The sequence below is a fragment of the Brachyhypopomus gauderio genome, chromosome 3 (genome assembly GCF_052324685.1).
Source record: "Brachyhypopomus gauderio isolate BG-103 chromosome 3, BGAUD_0.2, whole genome shotgun sequence".
Taxonomy (NCBI): Eukaryota; Metazoa; Chordata; class Actinopteri; order Gymnotiformes; family Hypopomidae; genus Brachyhypopomus; species Brachyhypopomus gauderio.
The window spans coordinates 7,921,744-7,947,311 of record NC_135213.1 but is presented as its reverse complement, the minus strand read 5'-3'; the positions used below and the strand labels follow the sequence as shown (position 1 = coordinate 7,947,311).

At 49.0% G+C, this 25,568-nt stretch overlaps 1 protein-coding gene across 1 annotated transcript in view; it reads left to right on the top strand.

Annotated features, from left to right (window-relative positions):
- Window positions 1-2,506: 2,506 nt before the first annotated feature.
- The window catches only part of nrg3b (neuregulin 3b), a 123,067-nt gene continuing 100,005 nt past the window's right edge, over window positions 2,507-25,568 (top strand). The window contains exon 1 of the mRNA XM_076999253.1: window positions 2,507-4,642. Coding sequence (XP_076855368.1) covers window positions 3,778-4,642 — 865 coding nt within the window. The 5' untranslated portion in view covers window positions 2,507-3,777. The remainder of the gene's footprint in view (window positions 4,643-25,568) is intronic.

Below are 25,568 nucleotides of genomic sequence, written 5' to 3'. Positions count from 1 at the left end.
CCACAGAGGTAGGAGAGCCCTAATTGAGAGGAATGCCACTTCCTGCTCCTCTTTCATAATTCAGGAGCCCGGCCTAGCCTTAGTGACAGGCCTCTGCTCCTGCTGCCGTGGCAACCTGTCACTCATAACCATTTCCCGTGTTTAACGCGCTCCACCTCGTGCCGCACATTAGAGGTCCCCGGAGGAATGTTCTAGATCCGCTGACATCTTTGACTGAGGGGCCTCTCTGAATCCACGCTCTTTGATTAAGCGACTTACAAGGAGAAGTGGCACAGTGAACTCAAGGGAGCGTGACACAGCCTTCGTTGTCAGGGTCCCGCAAAATGAAAACCCGTCCTGAAAGATCCCGGCCGGCCTCGCTGCGAACAAACAAGGTGACGCCAAGCAACAGTTACGCCAAAACGGCCTTAACGAAAAGCAATCATGGTGCAGGCGTGGTAATGACACGCGCCGGTCCTGTCTGGAGATCTGTGTGCTCTCATTGCTATTCTCATGTTGTTGTCCCGCTGAGATGTGGTGAGATGCAGTTGCTCTTTGGTCTGTCTGACGTCTTACTTAAGGAGGAGATGGTAAAATACCTGTGTTTCAGGCCTCTGGCCTTTAGCCCTGTGTTCAAAATGAATTTTGTAGGTGATATAACCCTTATAACGATACACATTATAATCCGGAGAAGAACCATTTATGGCTCTGGTTTAATGTGTGATGAAGGGAATGTGGCTGTTAAGTAAGCATATTTTTTTGCATTTTAAATATGGAGAATGTATAGAATAGCAGTGGAAAAGAATGAAATATGCCTGGTGTTCACGTCTATATTCCCAGCTACGACTTAATTCCTGTCTTCTCAGTCTGAATTCCATCTATCGTTCCTCTCTGGGTTCCCAGGCTGTTAACAATGAGAAGGACGTCGAGATTTTTCCATGAATTCTAATTATCCGTTTAAGCTCTCAGTGATTCTGCCAAGAGGACTCAGAAGTCACCACCCCAATCCCCCAGATTATATACTGTGTGTGTGTGTGTGTGTGTGGGACTTTGTATGCCATCACGAAGGGGCTACAATGTTCTTCTGAAGCATGTACCGATTGTGCATAGGAGTTAGATTTATTGAAACACACTCATACAAGGGTCCTCCCTCTCTGGGCTATCAGGGGCGTGGCTATGTGCTCCACCCCTCCCTCTCTGGGCTATCAGGGGCGTGGCTATGTGCTCCACCCCTCCCTCTCTGGGCTGTTAGGGGCGTGGCTATGTGCTCCACCCCTCCCTCTCTGGGCTGTCAGGGGAGTGACTATGTGCTCCACCCCTCCCTCTCTGGGCTATATGGGCGTGGCTATGTGCTCCACCCCTCCCTCTCTGGGCTATAGGGGCGTGGCTATGTGCTCCACCCCTCCCTCTCTGGGCTATAGGGGCAGTAGCTCTGTGCCTGGAGGCTTTAGTCCACTCTGCATATGTTAAGTGCCACTGCTTCACACTTAGTACTGCAGACCTCACGCTGCCCCCTCCCTCTGACACTCTCTCCTTCTCTCCCTCTCTCCCTCTTTCTCTCAATCTCCCGTTATCTTTCTCATGTTCTATTTGTCCCTCTCTTGTTTTCTCTCTGTCATTTTTCACTTTTTCATTTATTGTTTCCTGCTTCTTCAAGTGCTTCTTTCTTGTACACCACACACATCATACACACACCATACACACATACACCACGCACACACCATACACATACACCACACACACACACACCACACACACATCATACACACACCATACACCACACACCATACACCACACACATCATACACACACCATACACACATACACCACGCACACACCATACACATACACCACACACACACACCATACACACACTATGCACACACACCATACACCACACACACACACACACCACACACACACACCATACACACACCATGCACACACACCACACACACACACCACACACACCATACACACACCATGCACACACATACACCACGCACACACTACACACATACACTACACCCCCCCCCCCCACACACACCACATATGCACAAACAACTTCCTTGTGCAGAAACAGGCAGTCACTCTCTCTTTCTGTCTCTCTTCTCACTAAGAGAATGTCCTCCTTCACCGCCTCCCTGCCCATACACATACAAACACACACACACACACACACACACACACACACACACACACACACACACACACACAAACACACACAGTGGACACACACTGCTGCAGAAACGGAAGCGTTGGGAGCAGGTGAAGGAAGAGAGAGGCATCTCAGCTCAAACAGAACAGCAGCATCACTCACACACACACACACACACACACTCACACACGCACACACACACACACACACACACACACACACACACACACACACACACACACACACACACACACACACTGCAGCCTCTAAGAAAAGCAGCCGCATCAGTTTTCAGAGCAGTGCTCTCTCCTCCTCTCACCCTCCTCCTCCTTCTCCTCTTCTCTCCCTCTCTTGCTCTCCCTCCCTCTCTCCCGCTCTCTTTCACTCTCCCTCCCTCTCTCTCCTTCTCTCGCTCTCCCTCCCTCTCTCCCTCCCTCTTGCTTATCAACTCATGCTCTCTCTCCTTTGCTAGCTCTCTGCTCTGTTCTGCCCTCTCCGTCTCTGTCTGTCTCTCTCTCTCTCTCTCTCTCTCTCTCTCTCTCTCTCTCTCTCTCTCTCTCTCTCCATCTCACTCCCTCTTCCTCTCTCCGTGCTCCTGCCAGCGTCCGTGTCTCTCAGTGTGGGAATGTAGCACACTCTGAGGCAGCTCCGCTCTTCAAACCTCCCGCACGGCCAGAGCTCGCACGCCCTGGCGAAGCTGGACAGTACCGGGTCCGTCTAAGGGCACGGATCGGAGAAAAAGCCATCAAACGGATTTAACCCTCCCGGCCCCTGCCGCCTGATTGCCGCGCGTCACCGTCCGCCGCTCGACCGCGCTCTCCGGGGAGAGGGATTAGCAGCAGCCCGCGTCCACTGGGGAGACGGAGAGAGAGGAGGAGGACGATTGGCACGCCGGGGGGAGAGAGAGCGAGCTGCGGACCCTGGAACGGGAGCGTCTCCGCAGCCGCCACCTGGGCTATCACGCGCAGACACACACACACACACACACACACACACACACACACACACACACACACACACACACAGGCGCGCAGAGGCAGGGCTGTGCCAGCCGCGACGCTGTCCGCGTTGGTGCAGCTGCAGCAGGGAGCTGCCCCGTCGTCTCTCCTCGCACGCACACGGATTTACGCCGCGCTTCCCCACGCCAGCCGCAGCCTCCTGGATCCGTCTCTCCGTCCGACAGCCTCGTGGGGTTATTTTTTTTGTTTTTTCCCCTCCTCTCTCACTCTTGGCTTTTCTCCTGCGTGGAGCGTCTTGGGAATTAGCTTCGGCTCTCTGGACGCTGAACTAGATAGAGGCACGACCCCCCCCCCCCCCCCCCTCTCTCCCTCCCCCCTCCCCTTCCTTGGCTTAGCTCTGCTCTCTCTGAGTGTGTGTTTGTATTAGGGTGTGTTTGTGTGTGTCATTATTCCTGGCTTGTAATTACTGTGTTGTGTTGTGCTGTAGAATTTATATCCAGGGGTCCATGTACGGGCTGACGTCCTGTGTGCTGTAAATATGATCCGTCAGAGTGTGCATGTCTCTCCATAGCTGTGGACGAGTGTATGTTTGAATGTTAATGAGATGTCGAGTCCTGGTTGCCTCCCTGGTCCCCTCTCCTCCTCCGTCTGCGTCCTAGCTGGGCTCTGAACTCCAACAGCATGAGTGAGAGAACAGCACTAGGGGCCACCATGGAGACCATGACCCTGGAGGAGCCTGGGGGTGAACAAGACTCTCCCCGGGCCCCGGGGCCCCTCCGCTGTGGCCCCTGTGCGGTGTGGCCTCGCCAGCAGACATGGCTGTGCGTTGTGCCCTTGCTGATGGGATTCGTGGGCCTGGGCCTCAGCCTGATGCTTCTTAAGTGGATCGTGGTGGGCTCGGTTCAGGACTACGTCCCCACTGACCTGGTGAACGCCAAAGGCATCGGGCAGGACCCCATTTTCCTCTCCAAACCCAGTACCCTGCCAAAGGCTCCAGATGCTCCCACTACATCCACCGCCGCCCCGACCGGTACCGCGGGCCCCGGATCGGGCGGCGACGGGACCGGCGTGGTGCAGAGGACACAATCGGGCACACCTTCGAACCACTCCGCCGGTGGAGGTGGGGGTGGGGCGAGGGGTGCAGGCGCGGTGGGCGGAGCCTCCGGGAACCGCGCCCCTCACCTCCACAACCGCGTGGGCACGCGAGCCAACGGCACCGCCTCCACCACGGCCCGGGCCGCCCGGCCCGCCACACCCGGGCCCAAGGAGGCCACGCCGCGCAGCACGACCGTACGGAAGCCCGGCGGGGCGGGGGGTAGCAGGAGTGCCCACCCCTCCACTAAAGCCGGCGCTCCCAGCCCCACGTCCGCCACCACGTCCACCGCACCCGCCACCACCACCACCACCACGAAAGGCTCCACCCGAGTGCCCCCCACCAGCAGCACGCCTACGGCCCCTCCCAGGCCCACACAGCGTGTCAGCCACGGTCGCCCCCCCAAGGGCTCCTCCACCAAGCCCACACGCCCCCACCATCGCTTCAGAACACGTAAGTGGAATCAGCTACCTCCTCGCTTTAATCGTCCGTACGTTTACATATGCAAACGCAACCACGATTTACATTTTTACAGCCTGGATTTCCTTGGGTTTTCGTTTATTTCATCCCCCCGTCTGCCTTTGACCTTTGCTCACATAACCATGCCCTGAGTGTTTATTTCACTTTTTTTTTCCCTACTGTGTTCTAACAGAAGCTGGTTATTCCTTGACTTGCTTAAGTAAATTCCCCTGAAAAGGAGCCTTGGTGTGTAACACAGTGGATATACTCACATAGACACTGCCTTCAGCACTTACAAAAGAGCCAGTCAAGCAAGCTAATGGCTCTGGTGCTGGTGTACTCATTAGCTGTGCATGGTAATGAGAGCCCACACCACCTCCCTTTTCATCTTTATCTGCTCACTTGGATACGGATTAGCTTGACAGAGATCTTTCATTTGACCATGCACTTTTCAAATCAATCTTTAGGAACGACGCCTCCTGCAGCTGACGGATTCCTCTGGTGTTTTATTTATTTTATCCCCCCCGTGGTGCTCGCTGTGCTGATCAAGCATATAGCGAACGAACATGTTCACCCTTCCCCGGCGAGATGGAGTGAGGGAGTGAGAGTGAGATACAGAGAGAAAAGGGGGGAAGTTGGAATTGCTGTTTCCCCATCAGCACGGATCGGGTCTGTGGGACGAGATCCCATTTAGATAAGGGGAGATAGGAGCACTGGTGCAGGTATGGCAGGTAGCGTGTAGGCAGTGGCCACAAACTACCCTGAGAGCTCTCAAACTGGGAGAGTGACAGGAGGAACGAGAGAGAGAGAGAGAGAGAGAGAGAGAGAGAGAGAGAGAGAGAGAGAGAGAGAGAGAGAGAGAGAGAGAGAGAGAGAGAGGGACTGGTTTGGAGGGGTGTGTGTGTGTGTGTGTGTGGGGTGGTCTTTTATTACGGGTATGAAACAGCAGCTAGCAGGGAGTAATATTTACACAGCTCAGCATGTGTCAGATCTGCGTGTTAAAAACCTGCCACTACGTGTGCACGCACGCGCTTCCCAAACACTGACTCCGTCCTCCAGGTAAAGTGATATCCAGGCAGGAACCAAACCACCGTTCAGCAAAGAGAGAGAAAAAGAGAGAAAAAAGACGGGGATGACGTCGCCCTCGGCATGTTAATGGCGGCCGTGTTAGCCGGGACCGGCGGGGCTTTAGCGCTGGTCCGTGTGCTAATTGAATGAACTTCTCTAATCAAATCCAGAAGGTTGTTTGTTTGAAAAGCGAGGTGCTAAAAACAGACCATCAATTGCGAGTGTCAGTACCAATTAGTCAAATTTGTGCTTGAATGTTATGTGGCCAGACTTTGAGCGGCCTCTCATAACGAGGCAGCCGTGATATTCCACGAAGCTCTGCACTATTTCCAGTCCACTGCACTCCTCTTTTTCTTTCTTGCCTGGGTTAGATCTTCTCCGTGTCCGTGCCATTAACTCCTCACGATGTGCTTTATGAGGGGGATCAGTGACAGGCCCGGGTGTCCAGGCCCCAGGGTCACTCCTCCTCCCCTACGCGCCTCGGCTTTGGCAACAGAGATACCAATATGCGCGGCGGGTAAAATATCCTGCCGCTAGCGGCTCGGCCCATTGGTCGGATCGCAGCTGCTGCGATCGCAGGCCCCTCCCACCTGTCCCACTTGATTTGCAGACGTGCAGGGAACTCCCGAGGGTGGAGCTGTGGAGGAGAGCAGCGAAAGGGTGGAGGAGGAGTGTTGCTCCGGGTTAAGAGTCCCTGTAGACCCCCCCCCCCCCCCACAGCCTCCCTATCGTTTATGTATGTGCTGCCTGCACTCTCAGTCACCTCCCTGGGCTGTATGGTGAGGGAGCGTTGGTGCTTAGAGAACCCTGGTCTTTATGACACCACTTTAATGTGTTTACCCCCCGCGGCTCCAGCAGTGGGCGTGTCTCAGTGGGGCCGTTACGCCCTGTGACAGGTGCAGCTGCCCGTACCTCGCCTTGTATTCTTTGGTTTGTATATTTAGTTGTTTTTTTTTTTACTAATTGTACATTTCGATGTTAAAACGTCATCTTGGTTGCTGGCGAAACGAAAGTGCTTTTGTAAAATAGACATCAGGTTCTAAAATGGTTGCGTAAGGTAATCTGTCAAAATGCAATATAACCTGTTCCACTGTAGCCAGACTGTAGCTACTGAAAGTCTTCTGGGCGAGCGCATGATGAAATGGGCTCCAACAGCCAGACGCCAGCACATTCATCTTGTCTCTGGCAACGAGGTCTCGTGTTTAGGCTGAATTTGTATGATAATGCATTAGGAGAGAGTACTTGTGTACCAGCAAGGCCCATATTGGATCATAGAGACGCTAACAGTGTTTAAACATCATTCAGGCAGATCCAGCTACAGCCTCCATGTCGTTTGCAGTTTGTCCTAGTGTAAGACAGGCAGCCATCTTTTAACAACCACACCGTTGTGTCCATCTCTACATGTCCAGTTCTCCTCCATATTTAAAGCTCTTTTCTTCCTTCCCTTTCTCTCTTATTCATTTCTCTCTCTCTCCCTCTCTCTCTTGCTCATTGCCCGTGTGTGTGAGAGTGCGTGGTTCCCTGTGTACTGGTTCTATGGCGCTGTTTGGTGGACCTGCTTCGGGCCCAGTCTCATTTCTTCTCGTACGAGGAGACGGAGGGCGGCTTGCACTCTGATCTCCGTGGAGCAAGAGAGAAATGCACTTCAAGAAATGCCCATGAAGTGTACGCGCGCGTGTGTGTGTGTGTGTGGGGGGGGGGGGGGTGTGAACCTAACTGACACATCATTGTGATTCCACGCGCACCTTCTGTGACGGCGTGGCGGAGTCAGAGACGGAGTGCGAGAGGTTTGTCAGGTATGAAGGCGCCGCGAACGCGGAGGAGGAAACGGGCCGGGGGAGGGTGGGAACACGCGGGCTTGGAGTCAGAACAAAACAAACAGCCTGAATATTGCTGTCGAGCGGATCAGACGTGAGGATCCTCGCGTGTAGCAGGTGATCGTGAGCGCAGATGCCGTGATGTCACTTTTCTGACACTCCAACCGGCTTCTCCCATCAGCCCCGGCGGCTCTGGCGTGGAGATTAAACCCCCCCTCCAAAAAAAAAAACAATAATCCATTTAGTGTGGTCCCACAGGAGGTCATCCCTCCTTCAGCCCGGCTGAGCACGCCTCCTCCCGCCGTCTCTCCTCCACCGCTCTCCCCAGATACCGGCAACAGGGCTGTCATGTGACCCTCAGCCACCAATCACAAATTAAGAGCCGGAGGAGCCGACAGATGAACCCTGTGAGAATAACTGCATCACTTTAACTGGCATGGCAACACCCCCCCGATCCAGAACATATGTATTTCTTTTCTCCTCCCGCATTGGAGATGCGATGACATTTGGCCACGCTTCGTATGGCACTTCTGGGTTTTTTTTAATCATCTTCCAGCCTGTAGCGACACTCGGGCCAGACTGTGTTGCCTCCCCGGACCGGCCTTGTTTGTCAGTGACATTTGGGCTTCTGACCCTCTGCTGTCTTTCTGCTGTCTTGTGGGAGATGCTGAGATGGATGTGGAGTTGAGTAGCAGTAAGTGACACGGAAGGCCATCTTAGCAGTCTTAATGCCACCCTGTGATTTATGTGGACAAAGTGTCCACTGGGATGTTGGGTGGGGGGGCTGAAATATTAATGCGCAGAAAGCGAAACATGTATGTGGCAGGAAGCATGAATAATTGATGAAACCTCCTTTTAAAATGTGTAGGTATATCCCAGTCAGGAGCGAACTGCTAGCATGGCTGCTACGTTCTGGCGGAGCACGCGTCGAAATCAGACCTTAACCAAGTCGACAGAAGGAGCTGTTGTCAAAACCCAGTCGCACATAACTTCATAGCCTCTATTTACAGACACCTTGATTTCTACCGAAGCCGCGCTAGGGTTTCGCCAGCCTCTATTGAGCACAAAAAAACAAACAACAAAAAATACAACCAAAGGCTGTCGGTTCTGACTATAACATTATGACCTCAAATAGTTTTCATCATCGGATTTAATACTAGAGTGAGTTGAGCTTGCACACTTACCTTACCCCACTCATGGTAATTGGGCACTTAAGTGTGGATTGATGTATGTGTCATGGGCTGAAACCGGAGCGGAGCCGTGGAGGACTGCAGTGCGGTCTTGTCGGGCCCGGGCGGACCCGCACTGCCGCGTGTACGGCGCTGATGGAGGAGAGGCCCGTCATTTTGTCCAGTTGACGCGTGCGGCTAGGTGCTCACGTGATTTCACGCAGCTCTCTTTGACGAGGCCTCTGATTGGCCGCCCCGCCCGCCCTCCGACGTGCCGCAGCACGACGGCGACATCACACGTGGCCGTGACCGTCGGCGGGGTGAGGATTACAGTTCATCATATCTCATCTCAGCCACTTAGATCCTGTCTATCGAGTCCTGCACCCCCACCCCGCGCGTTACAGTGTCGGGTTACCCAGAGACGTGTCGTGGACGGAGGGAGAATAACGAGAGTCACAGATCCTCAGCAGTGCGCCAGCGAGGTTGGGCGTGTAATTAGAGTATGTGGGATAGCGCAGAGCACGGTGGATGGCTGCTCTGTCCGGGGAATGGGGGGGGGGACCGGGGAGGGGGCGGGGCTACATCCGCTCACGCCAGAGTCTGGCCGCGCTTCCCGGATGGGAAGAAAAGCGCGGTGATGCAGCGCGGGAGACGGCCCACCTGCTCGCTAACCGAGCCGGAGTGCGGAAGGCGCTGATTTTCCGAGGCTCGCCTGCTGTTATCCAGTTGCTAAGGGCTTTGCTGTCTCTGCAGAGTCCTGTTTCTAAACGCTCCATCCTACTCCGCTGTTGTGTCTCGAGATCGAAGCATTTTAGCGGCGGTTAAAGAACAAAATTGATCTCTTAATTTGATTTGACGTCAAATGAGATTTTCCACATTTTTCCTAGCAATCAAGCGACAGGAAATATCTTGAAAGCTGCCTTTATTGTTAAAATTCAGTGTGGTAATATTAATGTACCATCTGCTCTATCTGTATGTGATCCTGAGATAGAGGGATGTTCAATCTTAGCTTGAACAGGTCCATTAATACATAATGAATCTATAGAATATTGTACTTTAATAATCTGTAACACACGTCTTATTACTGCAGCCCAAGTATGTGTGGTTGAGTCCCTGCACAGAGCTTTTAGTACAGGCTGCAAACACGTGTAAATGTGTGTGTGCATGTGTGTAAACGCGGGAGCGTAGGAACACTCTGAGTGCATGTAATGCAGCTCTGGGGATTTGTGCTGCTGCCTGTGTGGAGGGGGTGCACGTGCGTGTCGACGGAGTGGCCCGTGGGCCGGCAGAAAGGTCCAGTTTTGCCTGAACAAACAGGCCTAGGCTCATTGTTGTAATCCTGCCATGGTAGGACCTTATCCTGGAGGATGATGGGAACGGCCCTCTGGAGATAAAGAACCTAAAGCCTGGACTAGTGCTTCTCTCCAGAGTATGCTCTCTAATCCAACATCTTCTCCTCTCTCTCTCTCTCTCTCTCTCTCTCTCTCTCTCCTAAAATAGAGTTATAATCTGTGGGCACTTCTCCCCTGCTCTCTGTGTCTCTGTGTAATGAGAAGGAGAATGGGTGTAGATTCTTCCAGAAGCATGAGCTCTGCTCAGTCTGTCAGGCAACACCATGAATTATACATCAAATGGTCTGCTGTGAACCTCTCACCTCACCATCTTCCTCCCTCCGTTTGATTGGGGGCGTTAAATCACCGATAGTTCATCCCGAACAACATCACAGGGCTGGAGGAACTGCTCTCTTGGGCTGGTCCAGGAACACACCGGCTTAGCGAGGAGGTGGCCGGGTCGGCCCGGTGCACAGGGAGGAGGCACCCGCCTGCCGCAGTAAACATCGGTGAAGAGCAGTTACAGGAGAATGGACCCAGCGCTACCTGCTTAAAATTACGCGTGTCAATTTTGAAAGATCGCCCGGAAGGCACCGCAGCAATTCCTGTGTAGCGGTTTGGGCTAATTGCTCTTTGCGGTGGCGTACACAACGGTTAATTGTTGTCTTTGTCCTCCGCACAGCTTTGGGGACGGCGCAGTGTAGATGTTTGTTGATGGTTCGGTATGCTGGCCAGTTCTCTACGGAGCCGTGGCTTGCAGTCAGCGTACATATTTGTCTGGGTTGTTTGGTCTGGGAGTGGTGAGCAGGTATGTCCTGCCCTTCTGTTTCTGAGCACACGCAGTAGCCCTTTCTGGACACTACGCTGTAAAATCTCCACAATTGCATTTACTTTCTCCTGTGCCTCTGAGCCAGATGTCATTACTTAAGGATTTCAGACAGAGTTATAGTGCTGCCATGAGGCTCCTGTGAGCAGTGTGTGTGTGTGTGTGTGTGTGTGTGTGTGAGTGTAGGTATAAATTTAGCTGTTTTGAGACCAAATGTCCTACTGAAAATAGGAATAGATGAAAATTTTGATGGCGTCGGTACGGTTGTGTAGTCCCCATAAAGAAAAGAATTGTTTTTCTTCAGCTCAAAGCATTCAAAATGCTAAAACATCCGAAACACACACACGCACAACTCAATGTCATAGGTCGTACCCTTCCGGAGGGATGTCAGGGTTCAAACTCCTCCTCCCCTTGATCTGTGAAGCAGCAGACATCCTCAGAGCCGTGTGCCCAGCTGGTCACACACGCCCTACAGTACTAGATATGAGGGTCTTGATCCCAGTGTGCTTAGCATCCCTGTAGGAATATGATAAGAAGTACTCCAGCATGCACTGTGAAGTTCTGCTTAGACAGGTTGTTGCTCCGAGCTTTACTTCCCTTGCGTGTGTGTGTGTGTGTGTGTGTGTGTGTGTGTGAGACGTCATGACGGAAGGCTCGTTGGTGTGTCCTGCGTTCCTCCACCTCTTGTTCCTGCAAGGCAGGCCGGGCAGTCAAGTGCGGCAGCTGCGGGTGGAGTAATGAAGATTAAGGAGCGATGGGGTGGAGATCTGAGGGTCACTCGGAGAGACAGATGAATCTCCTCTCTCTTCCTCTCCTCTTCCTGCAGCAGGATCCATTTTTGATTAAAACAGCGTGCTCCCATTTCCTCTCCCCCAGCCACACACACTCCTCGCAGGTAGGAGCCGGGCGGACAGAGATGTATTTGGTGCAGGGCCAGAGTTTCTGGGCATCCGCCACGTAATCATCTCCCTCACCGTCTTGGGGGGGGGGGGCGCGTGCGCCCGGGGGGGTCACGGCGACGGATGGTTTTTTTGTGGCAGGACAGCTCCGTTTGGGTTATGCAGTCAGAGGTCTCGGTAGGAGCGATGGAATCGCTGGAAGGGGATTTGCTGCTACGTGGTACTCAGAACACGGTGGCCACTCGGGCTCCCGTCGTCTGTTTAGTCGGGCCCGGTGCCCAGAGGAGGCGATGCCCAAAGTTACATTTATTCAATCGGATGCGAGTCAGGAGAATGTCACTCTCGGTCACGTGTTCCCCTTTTCAGCTGTACGATTTCATTTTGAACCTGGCGCTGCAGAACGAACTTAATTTCTGTGGGGAACAATGCGGTGTATACTAAGAGGCTTCCTCACAGTGGTCCAGGTCATTTAATACATGAGTAGTTTTTTGGACGTCTTCTCTACCGCTAGATTGTTTCTTAATAGATTACCTTTCCATCTTCAGGGTGTCACCGAGGTAACGATAAGTCAGGAGTGTGCCCTTAAGACACTGTCCAGGGGGCAGGTGGGCACACCATCAGCTCTTACTGATGAAATCATTCGGATGAGAACGGCATGTGAGGATGAATACATGCTCCGTTCTTCCTTTAAGAGCAGCCGAACGCTGCATGCAATGTGCGGTATTATATGCCACGCATGCCCGAGGGAGCAGGTGTGTATTATTAAAGCTAGGTTTTCCCTTCCTCTGGGTCAGACGCAGGGCAGAGCCATCAAAGATTGGGAACGCGTCCTAAAAAGGCGAACACTGGTGCCTTTACAATTCACAACACCTGCCGTGGGTGTCTGTGTGCGCGCCCGGTGCGTTTGTGGGCGTGGAAGGGCGGCGTTTGGCCATCCAGATGGGGGCGGCTGTGGCCGTGCCGTGGGCCCGTGCCAGTGAGCTGTGTCGTGGGTGAGGGCGCGGGGCTGACGGGGTCAGCTCTCATTACACATGCGGAGTTGATTCCATTAATCAGCCTGTGTGCATTTACAGTACATGGGGGACAGGAACGTGTCTCCTGTTTATTAATCAGACGAACAGCCGAGTGCCAGTCTGTGATTAACAAACAGATCATTGTTCATCCCAGTACCCCTCACACTCCATCACCGAGCTAATGGAACACAGGGTTGCCCTGGAGACAGCCTCGTCCTCCGCAGAACCACACTGGCAGGAGGCAGGTAAGGCTTTCAGTTTTTCCTCTGTCAGAATCCATGACACCTTGGGCAGTGAGGCAGATTAAAGTAGGGCAGAGGGGGCATGGATCGGGGGTTTGAATATTTCATACGCACACATATTAAAGTCCGGTCCGTCGCTCCCTCTCTCTGTCTGTGTTTGGTTTCTGGGACGTGTTGTGTGGGGGGGGGACACTGGCATGAGGCGGCAGAGAGACACTTCCTTCTGGTCCCCCCCGAGCCTCGTCCGCCATCCTCTCCTCCTGTCAGTCGTCCTGTCTCTGTCTGTCGCCTGTCTGCCCACCGAGGGCCTTTTTGTGTCCCTGATATGGATGCCGTTGTCAAAACGTTCTCCAAACACTCTTATTCCTCCTCTGGCTGATCCATAGCGGCTCGGAGAATTTGTGACAGGATATTTATCTGTTTATGTTTCAAGTGCATTTCTCTTTGTTCTGTCATGCCATCTAATTCTTAGGCTTACGTCCTGGCCACAGTGTGTGCACTTGTGATATATGATGCGTACGCATCAGGTCAGGCGTCATGGAAACCTGCTTAAAGGGGTTTAGGCGTTCCTATTCATGGCTGCCATTATGCGGTTTGAGCAGCAACAGGATGCATGCGGCGAACACGGTTGCATTTCACCTGCTCTCTGTCGCCCCCTGCTGGTTTGGTGGAACTTTGACTGACAGCTCTCAGCACAATTTCAGGCAATGAGAAAATCAAAGAGAAAATATCAAAAAGCTCACCGTCCCACTAGTGTGCGCCTTTCGGGAGCACTTTGTGTCTGTGGGGCAGCTTTGGCCGGGATGCTTCGCTCCGACTGACCCGACGGCTTCACGATGGAGCAAAGTTGCGTCTTCATGCTTAGATCAAAGTAATAGCTGCACTTTAAAATGTACCATTAAATCTCCTGGAGTGTTCAGCAGCTCCCTCGTTCAACTGCTCCCTCGTTCAAAAGGACCCTCGTTATATAGTGGGACCCTCGTTATACAGCGGGACCCTCATTATTCAGCAGGACCCTCATTATTCAGCAGGACCCTCGTTATACAGCAGGACCCTTGTTAGTCAACAGGACCCTCATTATACAGCAGGACCCTCGTTAGTCAACAGGACCCTCGTTATACAGCAGGACCCTCGTTAGTCAACAGGACCCTCGTTATTCAGCAGGATCCTCGTTATTCAGCAGGACCCTCGTTATACAGCAGGACCCTCATTATTCAGCAGGACCCTACTTATTCAGCAGGACCCTCATTATACAGCAGGACCCTAGTTATTCAGCTGGACCCTCATTATACAGCAGGACCCTCATTATACAGCAGGACCCTCATTATACATATTATACAGCAGGACCCTAGTTATTTAGCTGGACCCTCATTATACAGCAGGACCCTCATTATACAGCAGGACCCTCATTATACACATTATACAGCAGGACCCTCGTTATACAGCAGGACCCTCATTATACAGCAGGACCCTCATTATTCAGCAGGACCCTCATTATACAGCAGGACCCTCATTATACAGCAGGACCCTCGTTATACAGCAGGACCCTCGTTATTCAGCAGGACCCTCATTATACAGCAGGACCCTCGTTATACAGCAGGACCCTCGTTATTCAGCAGGACCCTCATTATTCAGCAGGACCCTCGTTATACAGCAGGACCCTCGTTATTCAGCAGGATCCTCGTTATACAGCAGGACCCTCGTTATACAGCAGGACCCTCGTTATACAGCAGGACCCTACCCTGTCCTACCCTGTGTGAACATTCACTCTGTTCCAAAGATGGCAGCAGAGGGGCTATTTCTCAGCACTGTTTTTCTCATCACTGGCCCTTATTCATTATGCATACTGTTTAAAATGTCACTCTCCATTTACTGCTATTCGGAAAGCCCTAAGGCTTTGTGCGGAGTAAAGTGGATGCTCTCACTTCCTGTCTCCGCAGTCTCTCGTCTTCTCTCCGGAGATTGTCTCACTCTCCTACCAGGGGACGCTCTCCCCTCTGAGCTGTCTCCCCCTCACTCACGCAGTGTCCACGGTCCCCCTCTGTCTTTGTATCTCTCCATCATCCTCGCTGGGTTCTCTCTTCATCTCAGCGCCAATCTTCTCCCACACCTATCTTGTTTTGAATAACAGTAAATAGTGCTTTGTCTTTGTCTGATTGCTGTCCCTCTCATCTTTAAATATGTCTGTGTCATTCCTTTTGTTTCTTTTCCTCCCATGAAAACACACACACACACACACACACACACACACACACACACACACACACACACACACACACACACACACTCTGTGACAGACCCTAGATCCAGTGCTGGCTGTGGTTCAACAGCATCAGTGCTCACATGACGCTTGTGTTTTGGCCTAGTGTCAAATAACACAGAGAGTGTATGAGAAGGTAAATCTCAGCATTCAGCATGCTGAGGGGACTGAACAATTCAAATTTTACATCAGTGATTAATAGCATGATAATACGGATCACTTTATCTAGAGCCAGAGACGAGTTGCTAAGATGATCTAAACATCCAGTGACAGCCAAGAATTACCGCAGCGGAGAAAAAGACTGTGGTACACTAGATCTGATGCCAGTGTCATCCGTCCCTCTAAAAGACTTACACAAGTAAAAGTTACGCGGTCTGCAGATTCAATCTACAGTAAACTGTTTCCTCATTATCACATATCCCATTTTTTCCCCATGACCTGCTCTTCCACTAACCACAGTATGTAAACATTAAGCTTGTCAGCACCAGTGGGGAAACAGGAAAGGCTTTTCCTTGCCAGTAGCTGTAAATACAGGAGCTGTTTAATGACATTGGTGCTGAAACAATGGCGTGCTGAGGAGCTGTCCAGTGCTGAAATCTGAGGATTAGCGTGAACCAGAATGGCACAAGCAGCAGTGTTTGTGTATGTCTGTGCTAGAGGAAGAGAGGGAGAGAGAGGTCAATTGGAGCTGCATTGTTTCGCATGGTAGCGCACTGTTTTTGAAGCCAATTAGGGTGTAATTCTGTAGCCTGTATAGGTGATTTCTCCTGCCTGGGCGGCGTGATAGCTGCACTGAGCAGACAGTCCTCTGTGAACAGTTTTGATAACCACCCCACCATTCTGTCAGAGTTAGGGGAGCCAGAGGATTGATGCCAAGCTCTCTGTCTCTCTCTCTCTCCTTCTCTCACATTGTATGCGTGGTGTTTATCAACAGCATGCAAGACTGTGAATAATATTCCCATTACAATGTTATTTTTTTCTCTGATTTTGGCTTTCAAAAATCTTGCTTCAAAATATTTTGAATGAATTCTTTGTTAAAATGGGAAAATCTCCAAGGATCAGTAAAATGAGTCACCTTCTTTAATATTGATCCTCGGGTATAAAAACTATGCATTTCCAAAGAATGATAGAGACCTACTCAGCCTTACCAATATTATCATTTGTATGTAAATAAGAAAAAACAGGCCGTATCAAATCACCTGTGATGAGGAGTGTAGTTTAGTGGGGGAGTGGATCACGATACAAGCTGATGGTGGAAGGAAGCATACAGGCATATTTGGAAGTGATTTATCCATAAGCTCAGGCATCATTGTTTTGAAAATGAAATGCATAAGGAAAGTCCACAACAATATCTGTCCTTGTCAGATGATTGAACTTGTGGTAAAATATGGCTTTCATAATAATGGTAAAAAAAACGGTAAATGATCCTTTATAAAAAATGAAGCACATCTATAATAATTTAAAATTCATGCTTAGAATGTAGAACTTTAAAGCATCTCACCTCTACGTGTCATATCTGTCTGTAGTAAATAATACATTTCTGAAATAACCTTTCACATCAGAGACCTTGAGAAATCAGCCAGAAACGGAGGATTTGATGCCGTTTGTAGAGATTGGTGTGCTTTGATGGCTGCCTGACTGACAGCTGAGGTGATGACCAGGAAAAAGTCCCCCTAAGACTGTTATTACATCAGCTTGCTCTCTGCGTCTGAACTGGAGTCCAGCCATTGATGGACACCAAGTGTTTGTAACTAAAGACTCTGTCTAAATGTTCAGATGTTCAAACACTAGTTCACCGTGGCCTTCAAATCTCCCAGGGCTTCTAACTCCACAAGGTTTGCTTGCAGCTAAGATGCCTAGTATTGCAGAACGCCATTTTCAGAGTAGTGACTCCTCCTCTCACTCTCTGAGAGGCAGCAGACCAGAGCTAACCAAACAGAGCTAATGGCCGGCCATGAATCTTTAAACACACCAGTGGATGTGTGTGTCAGTAAGCGCATGACTTCATCCTCTGTTTGTCAGGGCTCATCCCTTTCCTTCTGTCTAGTCTAATGGCTGCTGAGTGCAGCTGCTCTGACGCTGTGCTCCGATATGAATACGGGGAGTTAAAGGGGGTTGGGTTATGCAAACGCTGATCCTATATAAGGAAGTGAGGGCGTGTCTTGTAGGTTCAGGGGTGTGGTTTAAGAAGAGGAGGTGGAAGGGGGCGTGGAGTGCTGTGCTTGTTGAATGGCTCCTCTGTTCAGGAGGTTTTGGGAGGTAATACAGTCTCTGCCTTTTATATGGGGAGGAAAACAGACGAATCCATAAATATTTGGACGGTATCGATTATGTGTCTGCTTTGAAGATTTCATATCTGTTTGTGTTTGGTTGTGTGTTTGTCTTGGTCATTATGTGATATGTGTCTATGTGCTTAATTCTGTGTGTGCATGTGTGTTTAGATATGTGTCAGTGTGTCAGTTGTCTGTGAGGGTAGTTCTCTGTGTATGTATGTTTTTGTATTTGGTTATGTGTCTCTATGGGTAATTGAGTATATTTTGGTATGTGTTTTGATATTTGTCTGTGTGGGTAATTCACTGTGTTTGTGTTTGTGTATGTGTCTGTATGGGTAAATGTTTTTGGTATGTTTTTTGATGTCTTAATGAGTAATTCTCTGTGTATGTTTGTGTTTTGGTATGTGTCTGAGTAATTCTCTGTATATGTTTTTGTGTTTTGGTTTGTGTCTGTGAGTAATTCTCCGTGTATGTTTGTGTTTGTGTATGTGTCTGTGGGGGTAGTTATCTGTGTATGTGTGTGTTTGTGTTTTGGGTATGTGTCTGTATGGGTAATTAAATGTATTTAGGTATGTGTTTTGATATTTGTTTGCATGGGTAATGGTTTTTTTGGTATGTATTTTGATATATGTCTTATTGGGTAATTCTCTGTATTTGTGTTTTGGTTTGTGTCTGTGAGTAATTCTCTGTGTATGTTTGTGTTTGTGTATGTGTCTGTAAGGGTAGTTCTCTGTGTATGTGTATGTTTGTGTTTGTGTATGTGTCTGTAAGGGTAGTTCTCTGTGTATGTGTGTGTTTGTGTTTGTGTATGTGTCTGCGAGGGAAGTTATCTGTGTATTTGTGTGTTTGTGTATGTGTCTGTGTGGGGAGACATTTCTGCACTGTTGAATTGCGCTACACTGTCAGGCTGTGTTATCAGTCTTCTAGCACTAGCCCTAGTTAGAAGAGAAAGGTTCCCTCTGCTACCTCTGCTGCACATGCAGGTTAGCCGGGGCTTTAAAGGGCCAGAGTCACACACCATGTCAGCAATCAGGAGTCAGTAGATAAAACGCTTTGAGATTGCTACCGCTCCTTATTTACAACCCATGATGCCACAGTGTTCTTGCTCGGGTAAGACGTGTTCCACGGTTGGCTGAGTATCAGTTTGGTTGAGTAACAGTTTCTACAGCAAGATGAAGCAGAGAACTTCTAGTGACAGTTTGTAGCAGAGAGGTGAAGGGCTTAGGTAGGAAGTTGCTCTTAAAGTAACTATTTGAAAGCACCAACTGATGAACTAGGGGATGCAAAAAAAAAAAAACAACACAACCCCAGACTGCTCAGAATCCAGGGCTCCTCGTGGTTGGCTGAATGTCGGTAATATTCCACTCACTCGCAGTAAATGCAAAACAAATGATGTCAATTTGAGTGGTGAGATTGGGTGCCCTTGCTGGGTTTAAATTGAATCTCTCCGTCTGAGAGTATCTTGCTAGTTTTGCTCGGTAAACAAACACGGCCAACCATTTCGTCTTGGATTAGATCCACACCTGCCATTCTGATTGTGTAGATGTGAGTTTGCGTGTGCGTGCGCGCGTGAGGGCGCTAACCGCTGAAATTGCTTTGCGGTGAGGAGGTGTGTTGTTGCGGATGGATCAGTCTGAGCAGAGGGTGCGGACTGGCAGAAGGGGCTGCGTCTGAGATCTGGCGGGCATGTAATCCAGCTAAAGAGATGAACATTAGCCGTCTGCCGTCCGATTCAAACGCAGCCGTCCGGGATGGAGCCAGCGCTCAGACTCCAAGTAAAATGCTCACCGCTCTGTCTCGCAGAGACGGCAGAGCCGAGAACCGACTGGACGTAATTAGCTTCCAGGGCTTTAGGTTGAACAAAAGAACAAAAGAGGAAAGGATGGAGGGAACGGCCGTTGCCGCTCGAACTGTCGTGGTGGAGGAGGTGGTAATGATAATTGGTGTGCGATTACAGCAGGAGCTTGTAGTGTTTATGAGCCTGTTCCAGCCAGTACAGTGATGGGAGTTTAATCTCCCGGGGCCGAATCTGGGACAGTTTGCCGTTTGCTGTGGACCACTAAAACCAGCGATTTGTAATCCAAGCACAAACACCGCGATGCAACGTAAAACTCACACTCTTCTCTCTCTCTGGAGCATGTACAGACGCGTTCACTTGCGAGGCTAAAACACCAGTGCCAGAAATGACAAATGTCACAAAACGGCGTCACCGTTATGATCATGGCTCCTGTCACATTATTATCACACACGCCCTCATCGCTGGCAGCCGATCAGAGGTGCGGCCATAGCACTAAATCAAAGTCATTCATTTCTGTGGCTGATAATACCTGCTATTGTGCGGCGGTAATGTGGGGACATAATGGGCACCTTGCACTGGCTGATTGCAGCAGCGTCTCTGTGCTGCAGTGGGTCTGCCATGTGGAAAGTCCATGTGATCATCCAGCAAATCACATCACTCACGGCTCATTTACATCCTGGAGAGGCCAGGACGCACAGAGGCTGTGGATCCAATGTGTTAATTTATCCTCTCTTCCTTGGGGGGGGGGTGGGTTGGTGGTGTGGGAGGTGTGTGTGTGTGTGTGTGTGTGGTGGTGGTGGGGGGGGGGGGGGGGGGTAGTGCACTTTACCTTTACAATGGGTCACCCTTGATCTCACAGCATCATTAGTGTACAATGACCAATCAAAACCAAGCCCATGGTCTTTGATTGGGAGCTTGAGAGCTTTAGAACTAATACTGCGTAATTGTCATGTAACCCAAAATAGTTTCGTTTTCGGCCACTGGGGATTGAATGATATGATTCAGATGGTGTGTGTTCACCACAATTTACTAGTGAATATCTCTAGTTTTATAAGAAATATTTCTCTTAACACATCGTATCAGCTCTTCCCGCTGGGCATCTCTGTTCTCTTGACAACAAAACAGCACAGTGAAAACAAGACCTTTGAAAAAACACTGTCGTTATGCAGAACATTTGACACTGCTAGTGAGTCAAATCGAATTTTCCATGAGCATATACTGTGCAATTGTAATATATACGATGATGAATTTTGATTTGGATTAAATGTGAGGTTCTGAGATCTTTAAAATCATGATGAATCATTTTCACTCTGTCCTAGTTTTATGGTTATGAGTTAAGTACCTGCATTGTACTTACTCTCTATAACTGGAGGCAAGAGATACTCAGGAGACTCTAAGTATGGATCATGTTAAATATTTTCATCATATTCTGTTTGTACATTATATTCTATATTCTGTTATATATATTGTGTTGTTTCTGTGTGTGTGTGAGCATTATACATATGGGTGTTTACTTTCTCATAAAACTAGACTAAATGCTAAACGTAATTGGTATTGTGTGGACAGAAACAAATTAAGAACTGGAAAATGAAAACCAGTGTGAACACAATGGCACAGTTATCCCATTTATAACGCCATGGTGCAATGCCATATCAGTTCATCAGTATTTGACCATTTGGCTTGATGTAAAAAGATGAGAATTCACATTGGTTTAATGCAGTGGTTCTCAAACCTTTTCTATCATTCCCCACCTCAGAAGAAGGGGAAATTCCATACCCCAACTGTGCCATATCACCCAAACAAAATGGTAATAAAATACATATGGGGGGTGGCGATCGTGATTTGTTGACGGGGGGGTGGCGAACGTAATTTGTTGACTTGTTGACGGGGGGGGGGGGGGGGGGGGTGGTGAACGTTATTTGTTGACGGGGGGGGTGTAAACATCTGCGGCTTATGCAAAACGAACAGGCATTAAAACGACAGGCTTAAAGAGGTTCATTTCTTCCAATTACTTGCGCCCCACCTGCAATACCCAATACCCCACACTTTGAGAAACTGGTTTAAAGGAAAGAGCTTTTCTATTCTACTTCCTGTCCTGAGAATTCCAGAATTCAGACATGAGTAGTTGCTAACGGTTTTCCCTTTGTGTCTTGGTGATCTGCCCTTTCACCCAGGACCATGATGTCCATCACAGGGGGCTAAAGGTCAGTTCAGTTCGGGGCATTGGACATTTTAGCTGCTCACACGGTTCACCTATTATGACATTTCGGTGTCAGGTCATCGACACTGTGTGTTTTCTCACTTTGACAGCAGCCCTGGTACACACCCACCCCTGCTCCACCAGCGGAGGTGGAGGAAGACTGACCATATAGATGTGCAGCAAACACCTCTCATGCATCAGTTCTGATCTGATTCTCATGGATTTCTTTTGCCTAGTCATATAATGAATGAGAAAATATAATCGGTCCCCTGTTTAGATTACATCTGCACCAAATGCTGTTAGTACACAGACATACCGAGCAAGAACTATTGCGTAGTCAACATGGGCCTTTTGTTGCACTCTTGTCAAATATGCAGCATATTTAGTGCTGATGAAATGGACCGTGGTGAACACAGTCCTTCACCACGAGGACGTAGACTAGCTGGGCTGAGTCCTCACGATGTCCCAGCCACATGGTGTCCCAGCCACATGGTGTCCAAGCTCGCTGGGTACATATTTCATTCAGCAGAGACTCGGTTAATAAAGAAGCGTGCTCACGAGCACAAGCGTCCTGGGCTTTTTCGCTCCGTGAGGAGGGGCAGCACCTGCGTTTGACCCCCGGCACACGGGGGGGTCGACCCTAGCGTGCTTTTCCATGTCTCGGAGAGCTGCGGGAGGTTGACCCTCCATGCCTCAGGGTGCAGAAGGAGAGGCAGGAAGCAAGGATGACGTCTTCTTGAAGGTCTTCCTACGGCTCCGTCTCTCCGGGCGGTGACTTCACTACAGCGAGGAGTGAGTGGCCTTGGCGATCCTCGACCACGCTGGAGACGAGTGAGTCACCGCGCTGCTCTGAAAGACCCGGCTCTGCTCTCTCTCACTCGCGTCCTGCTCACGCAGATGGAGGAGAGATGGAGGAACGTACGACATTCGCTTGCCCCCGCCTCTCTCAAGGTCAAAAGGGCCCGCACGTCAGCACGCAGCGTGGAATGCAGCCGCAGAAATGTTTTAATGGGGATTCTTTTTTTTTTTCAAGGCAAAGTTAATGCTGCATCTACAGTTCGTGGCTTTCCGAGGAAATAAATTACACTCGACGTCCTGAAAAAGTGAAAGTATCAGGTGGACGCCTCGCTTCTTTGGATGGACCCGATGAATTGTAGTCTGCGCGGCTAATCAGGAGGGTACTTTATGTTAAATGCATTGATGAATCGATTAATTGATTAATTTTACCCTGTCTGTCTGTTGTAGTCAAGAAAGACATTTATAAAAAAGAAACATTGAACTTAAAGTCAACTTTAAAACTTGCCTTATTGCTGACAGAGTTTGACGTGAATGGTCTTATGTAATAACTGCAGTTCACAGTGGAGCCCGACTGAAGTTTTAAACTACGGAAATGCAGTCTATATTGTCTTTATTGTTTCATAATCTAAGTTCTCTTATTGCCTACAGCTCTCTCTAATTACTTACAGTACGACTGCGCACAGTTCCCTCCAGAATTATCGTCAGCTTTTGTAAAGATAAGCAACAAAGCTAATTGTTTAGCATCTCTCACCAAAAGCATCCAAATATCAAACCATTCGGTGCAATAATTTTCAAGTTTCAATCGTTTTCAAAGAAAAAAACATACCCACTAAGGATTAAATGGCCACCCAAGACTTCCTGTTCCAATGGCTGACAGAGACACCAAACACCCTACCGACATATGGAAGATCAGAGAAAGCACAAACAATACTGGACAAAATGTTACCGGCCTTCATAAATCAGAGAAAGGCTCGCACCTGGAAGTGATCAGCTGCAATATTTTGGACTATAATTAAGAACCTTCAACCAAAACTACCAAAGCTGTGCAGAACCTGACGGAGAGAGGACATACACTTAATCCTCTAGCAGTGAGGGGGAGGATTTGAGGGGCTGCACTGTTTTCTTGCAACCTGAGGCCTACATTTGAAAACAACAATTAGAGGACACCTTCCTGGCATTAAGTTGAAAGGCCTACCAGAAGAAAGCTTCCGAACCTTTGACTAGAATAAGCCTGGTCAGCCATATCTTTTTCAGCCACAGTCACAGAGGCGGATGTGGGTTTAGTATTGTTACTCAAGACTGTGCTGTAATGTTGGTGAGAAATACTAAAATTCAATACTTTTGAGAGAAATAATTTATTGTTTTATTGTTTTAAGACTCTTTGTCTTTGAACAGTTTTACGTTGCTAAAAGAATCTCTTCTAGTATTGTTTTCGGTGCCAGATCAAGCCGATAAGTAACAGGGACCTTTGTCCACAGTCTTCCACAGCTCTTTGTGGTCCTGTTGTCCCGGTCTGGAGGACGTTGTACACGGCAGAATCACTTTTTAAAGTCAAGTCAAGTTGCATTGTGAGCTGCATAAAGCTGTATAACAAACATTCATCTGAATTCATGTAAATAGCATTTAGTAAAGATGCGGTATTGTGTGTTTTGGAGCTGGGACGACACCCAGTTTGAAAGGAAAGTTAGGGATACACTAATCAAACCATCTACATCAAATTGGCCTGAATAAAACCATTTAGTGACACGGTTGGCAACAGATTTCATACAACAAAGACCACAAATGACAAGCATTTTAGTCTGCCAGAACAGTTGCGTGTTTAACTATTTGTGTCTACCAGCCAAATCCTCTAGCCCATTACGAGCAGTGCTGTAACCGATTGATTTATTCTTTTTTAATCAAAAGGTTACAATGCGATTTTCTAATAGCCTGGTCAATTTGTGGAGTGAAGGCCCATTAGTGTCCAGAATAGTGGCGACAGAGCACCAGGCCTCACTAGTCAAATCCTTCAGCCAATAAGCAGCGGAGTACCGAGTTTGGGATGGAGATGGACTAGGACAGACTGTTTCCTCTCTTGTTTCATCTCATTTCCTTTGGTCTGGCAGGAGAACGGAGAGGAATCTCAGGCGTTGGAGCTTGGGGAGAGCGTAATGCCATTAAAAAGGTTATGTAAAAGTTTTAGAGTGGGAAGACGTCTCTCTGGAAACTGTTATGTGCTTATTCGATAGTTTCAAGGCAAACCATGCGATAATCCCTGTGACAGAACAGTCAGCTATTTTGAACATCATATGTGTGATGTGTGAGTGTGTTGTTTCTGTGTGTGTGTGTGTGTGTGTGTATGTGTGTGTGTGTCCAGGCGCAAACCTTTATAGATTGAACTGACACGACTGCCTCTTAGAAATAAATATTTGACTTAAGATCTAACATGAATGACCCAGACAGAGAGAACAAGAGGGCAGCAGAGGGGTCTACATTTATGAGGGGAGTGATACAGCTTCTTGCTGGGTGTAGTATGAATAAATAAGCAGCAGTCGGTGTTAAACTGTCTATAAAGGTGCTTATGGCATTAGAATATATTTTTACTCTAAGCACCACGAAACAAACACACAAGCCTAAATTCCAGTGGTCTTCATAAGACACTACATAACAGCAAAGCAATAAGCCTCAATTTTCAATATAGAAACAGCTTTATGCCGAGTACATGCAAAGGACACACACACACACACACACACACACACACACACACACACACACACACACACACACACACACACACACACACACACACACACACACACACACACAATATTGGTTTGATATTTCCTTGCTCTCAAGGAAATGTGAGGCTTGGCCCAGCACACACTTATGCACCCATATTCAGACTCATTTTTAATGAATTGCCTTGCCCAAGTACATGTGTTCTTCTCAATGTTCCTCAATGAAAGAGCAATTACTGTCAGCACAGAGAGACAGAGACAGTCTTCAGGCATGTCCACACTGCCCTTTAATCTCCCATCTGCCTGCCATGTGATCTATAATTTAATATCTGAGAGAGGGGATGGGCTAAGAGGAGATGATAGTCTCAAAAATCTATAGTCCCATCTAAGATGAACTGTGTATTTGCCGTTGCATCATTCAGGCTCAGAGCTCAGAGCCTCAGCGTTCCAACACCTCTGCTTCGCGTCCTCATTCTTCATTTAGAATATATGCTAGAGGTGACTGAGAT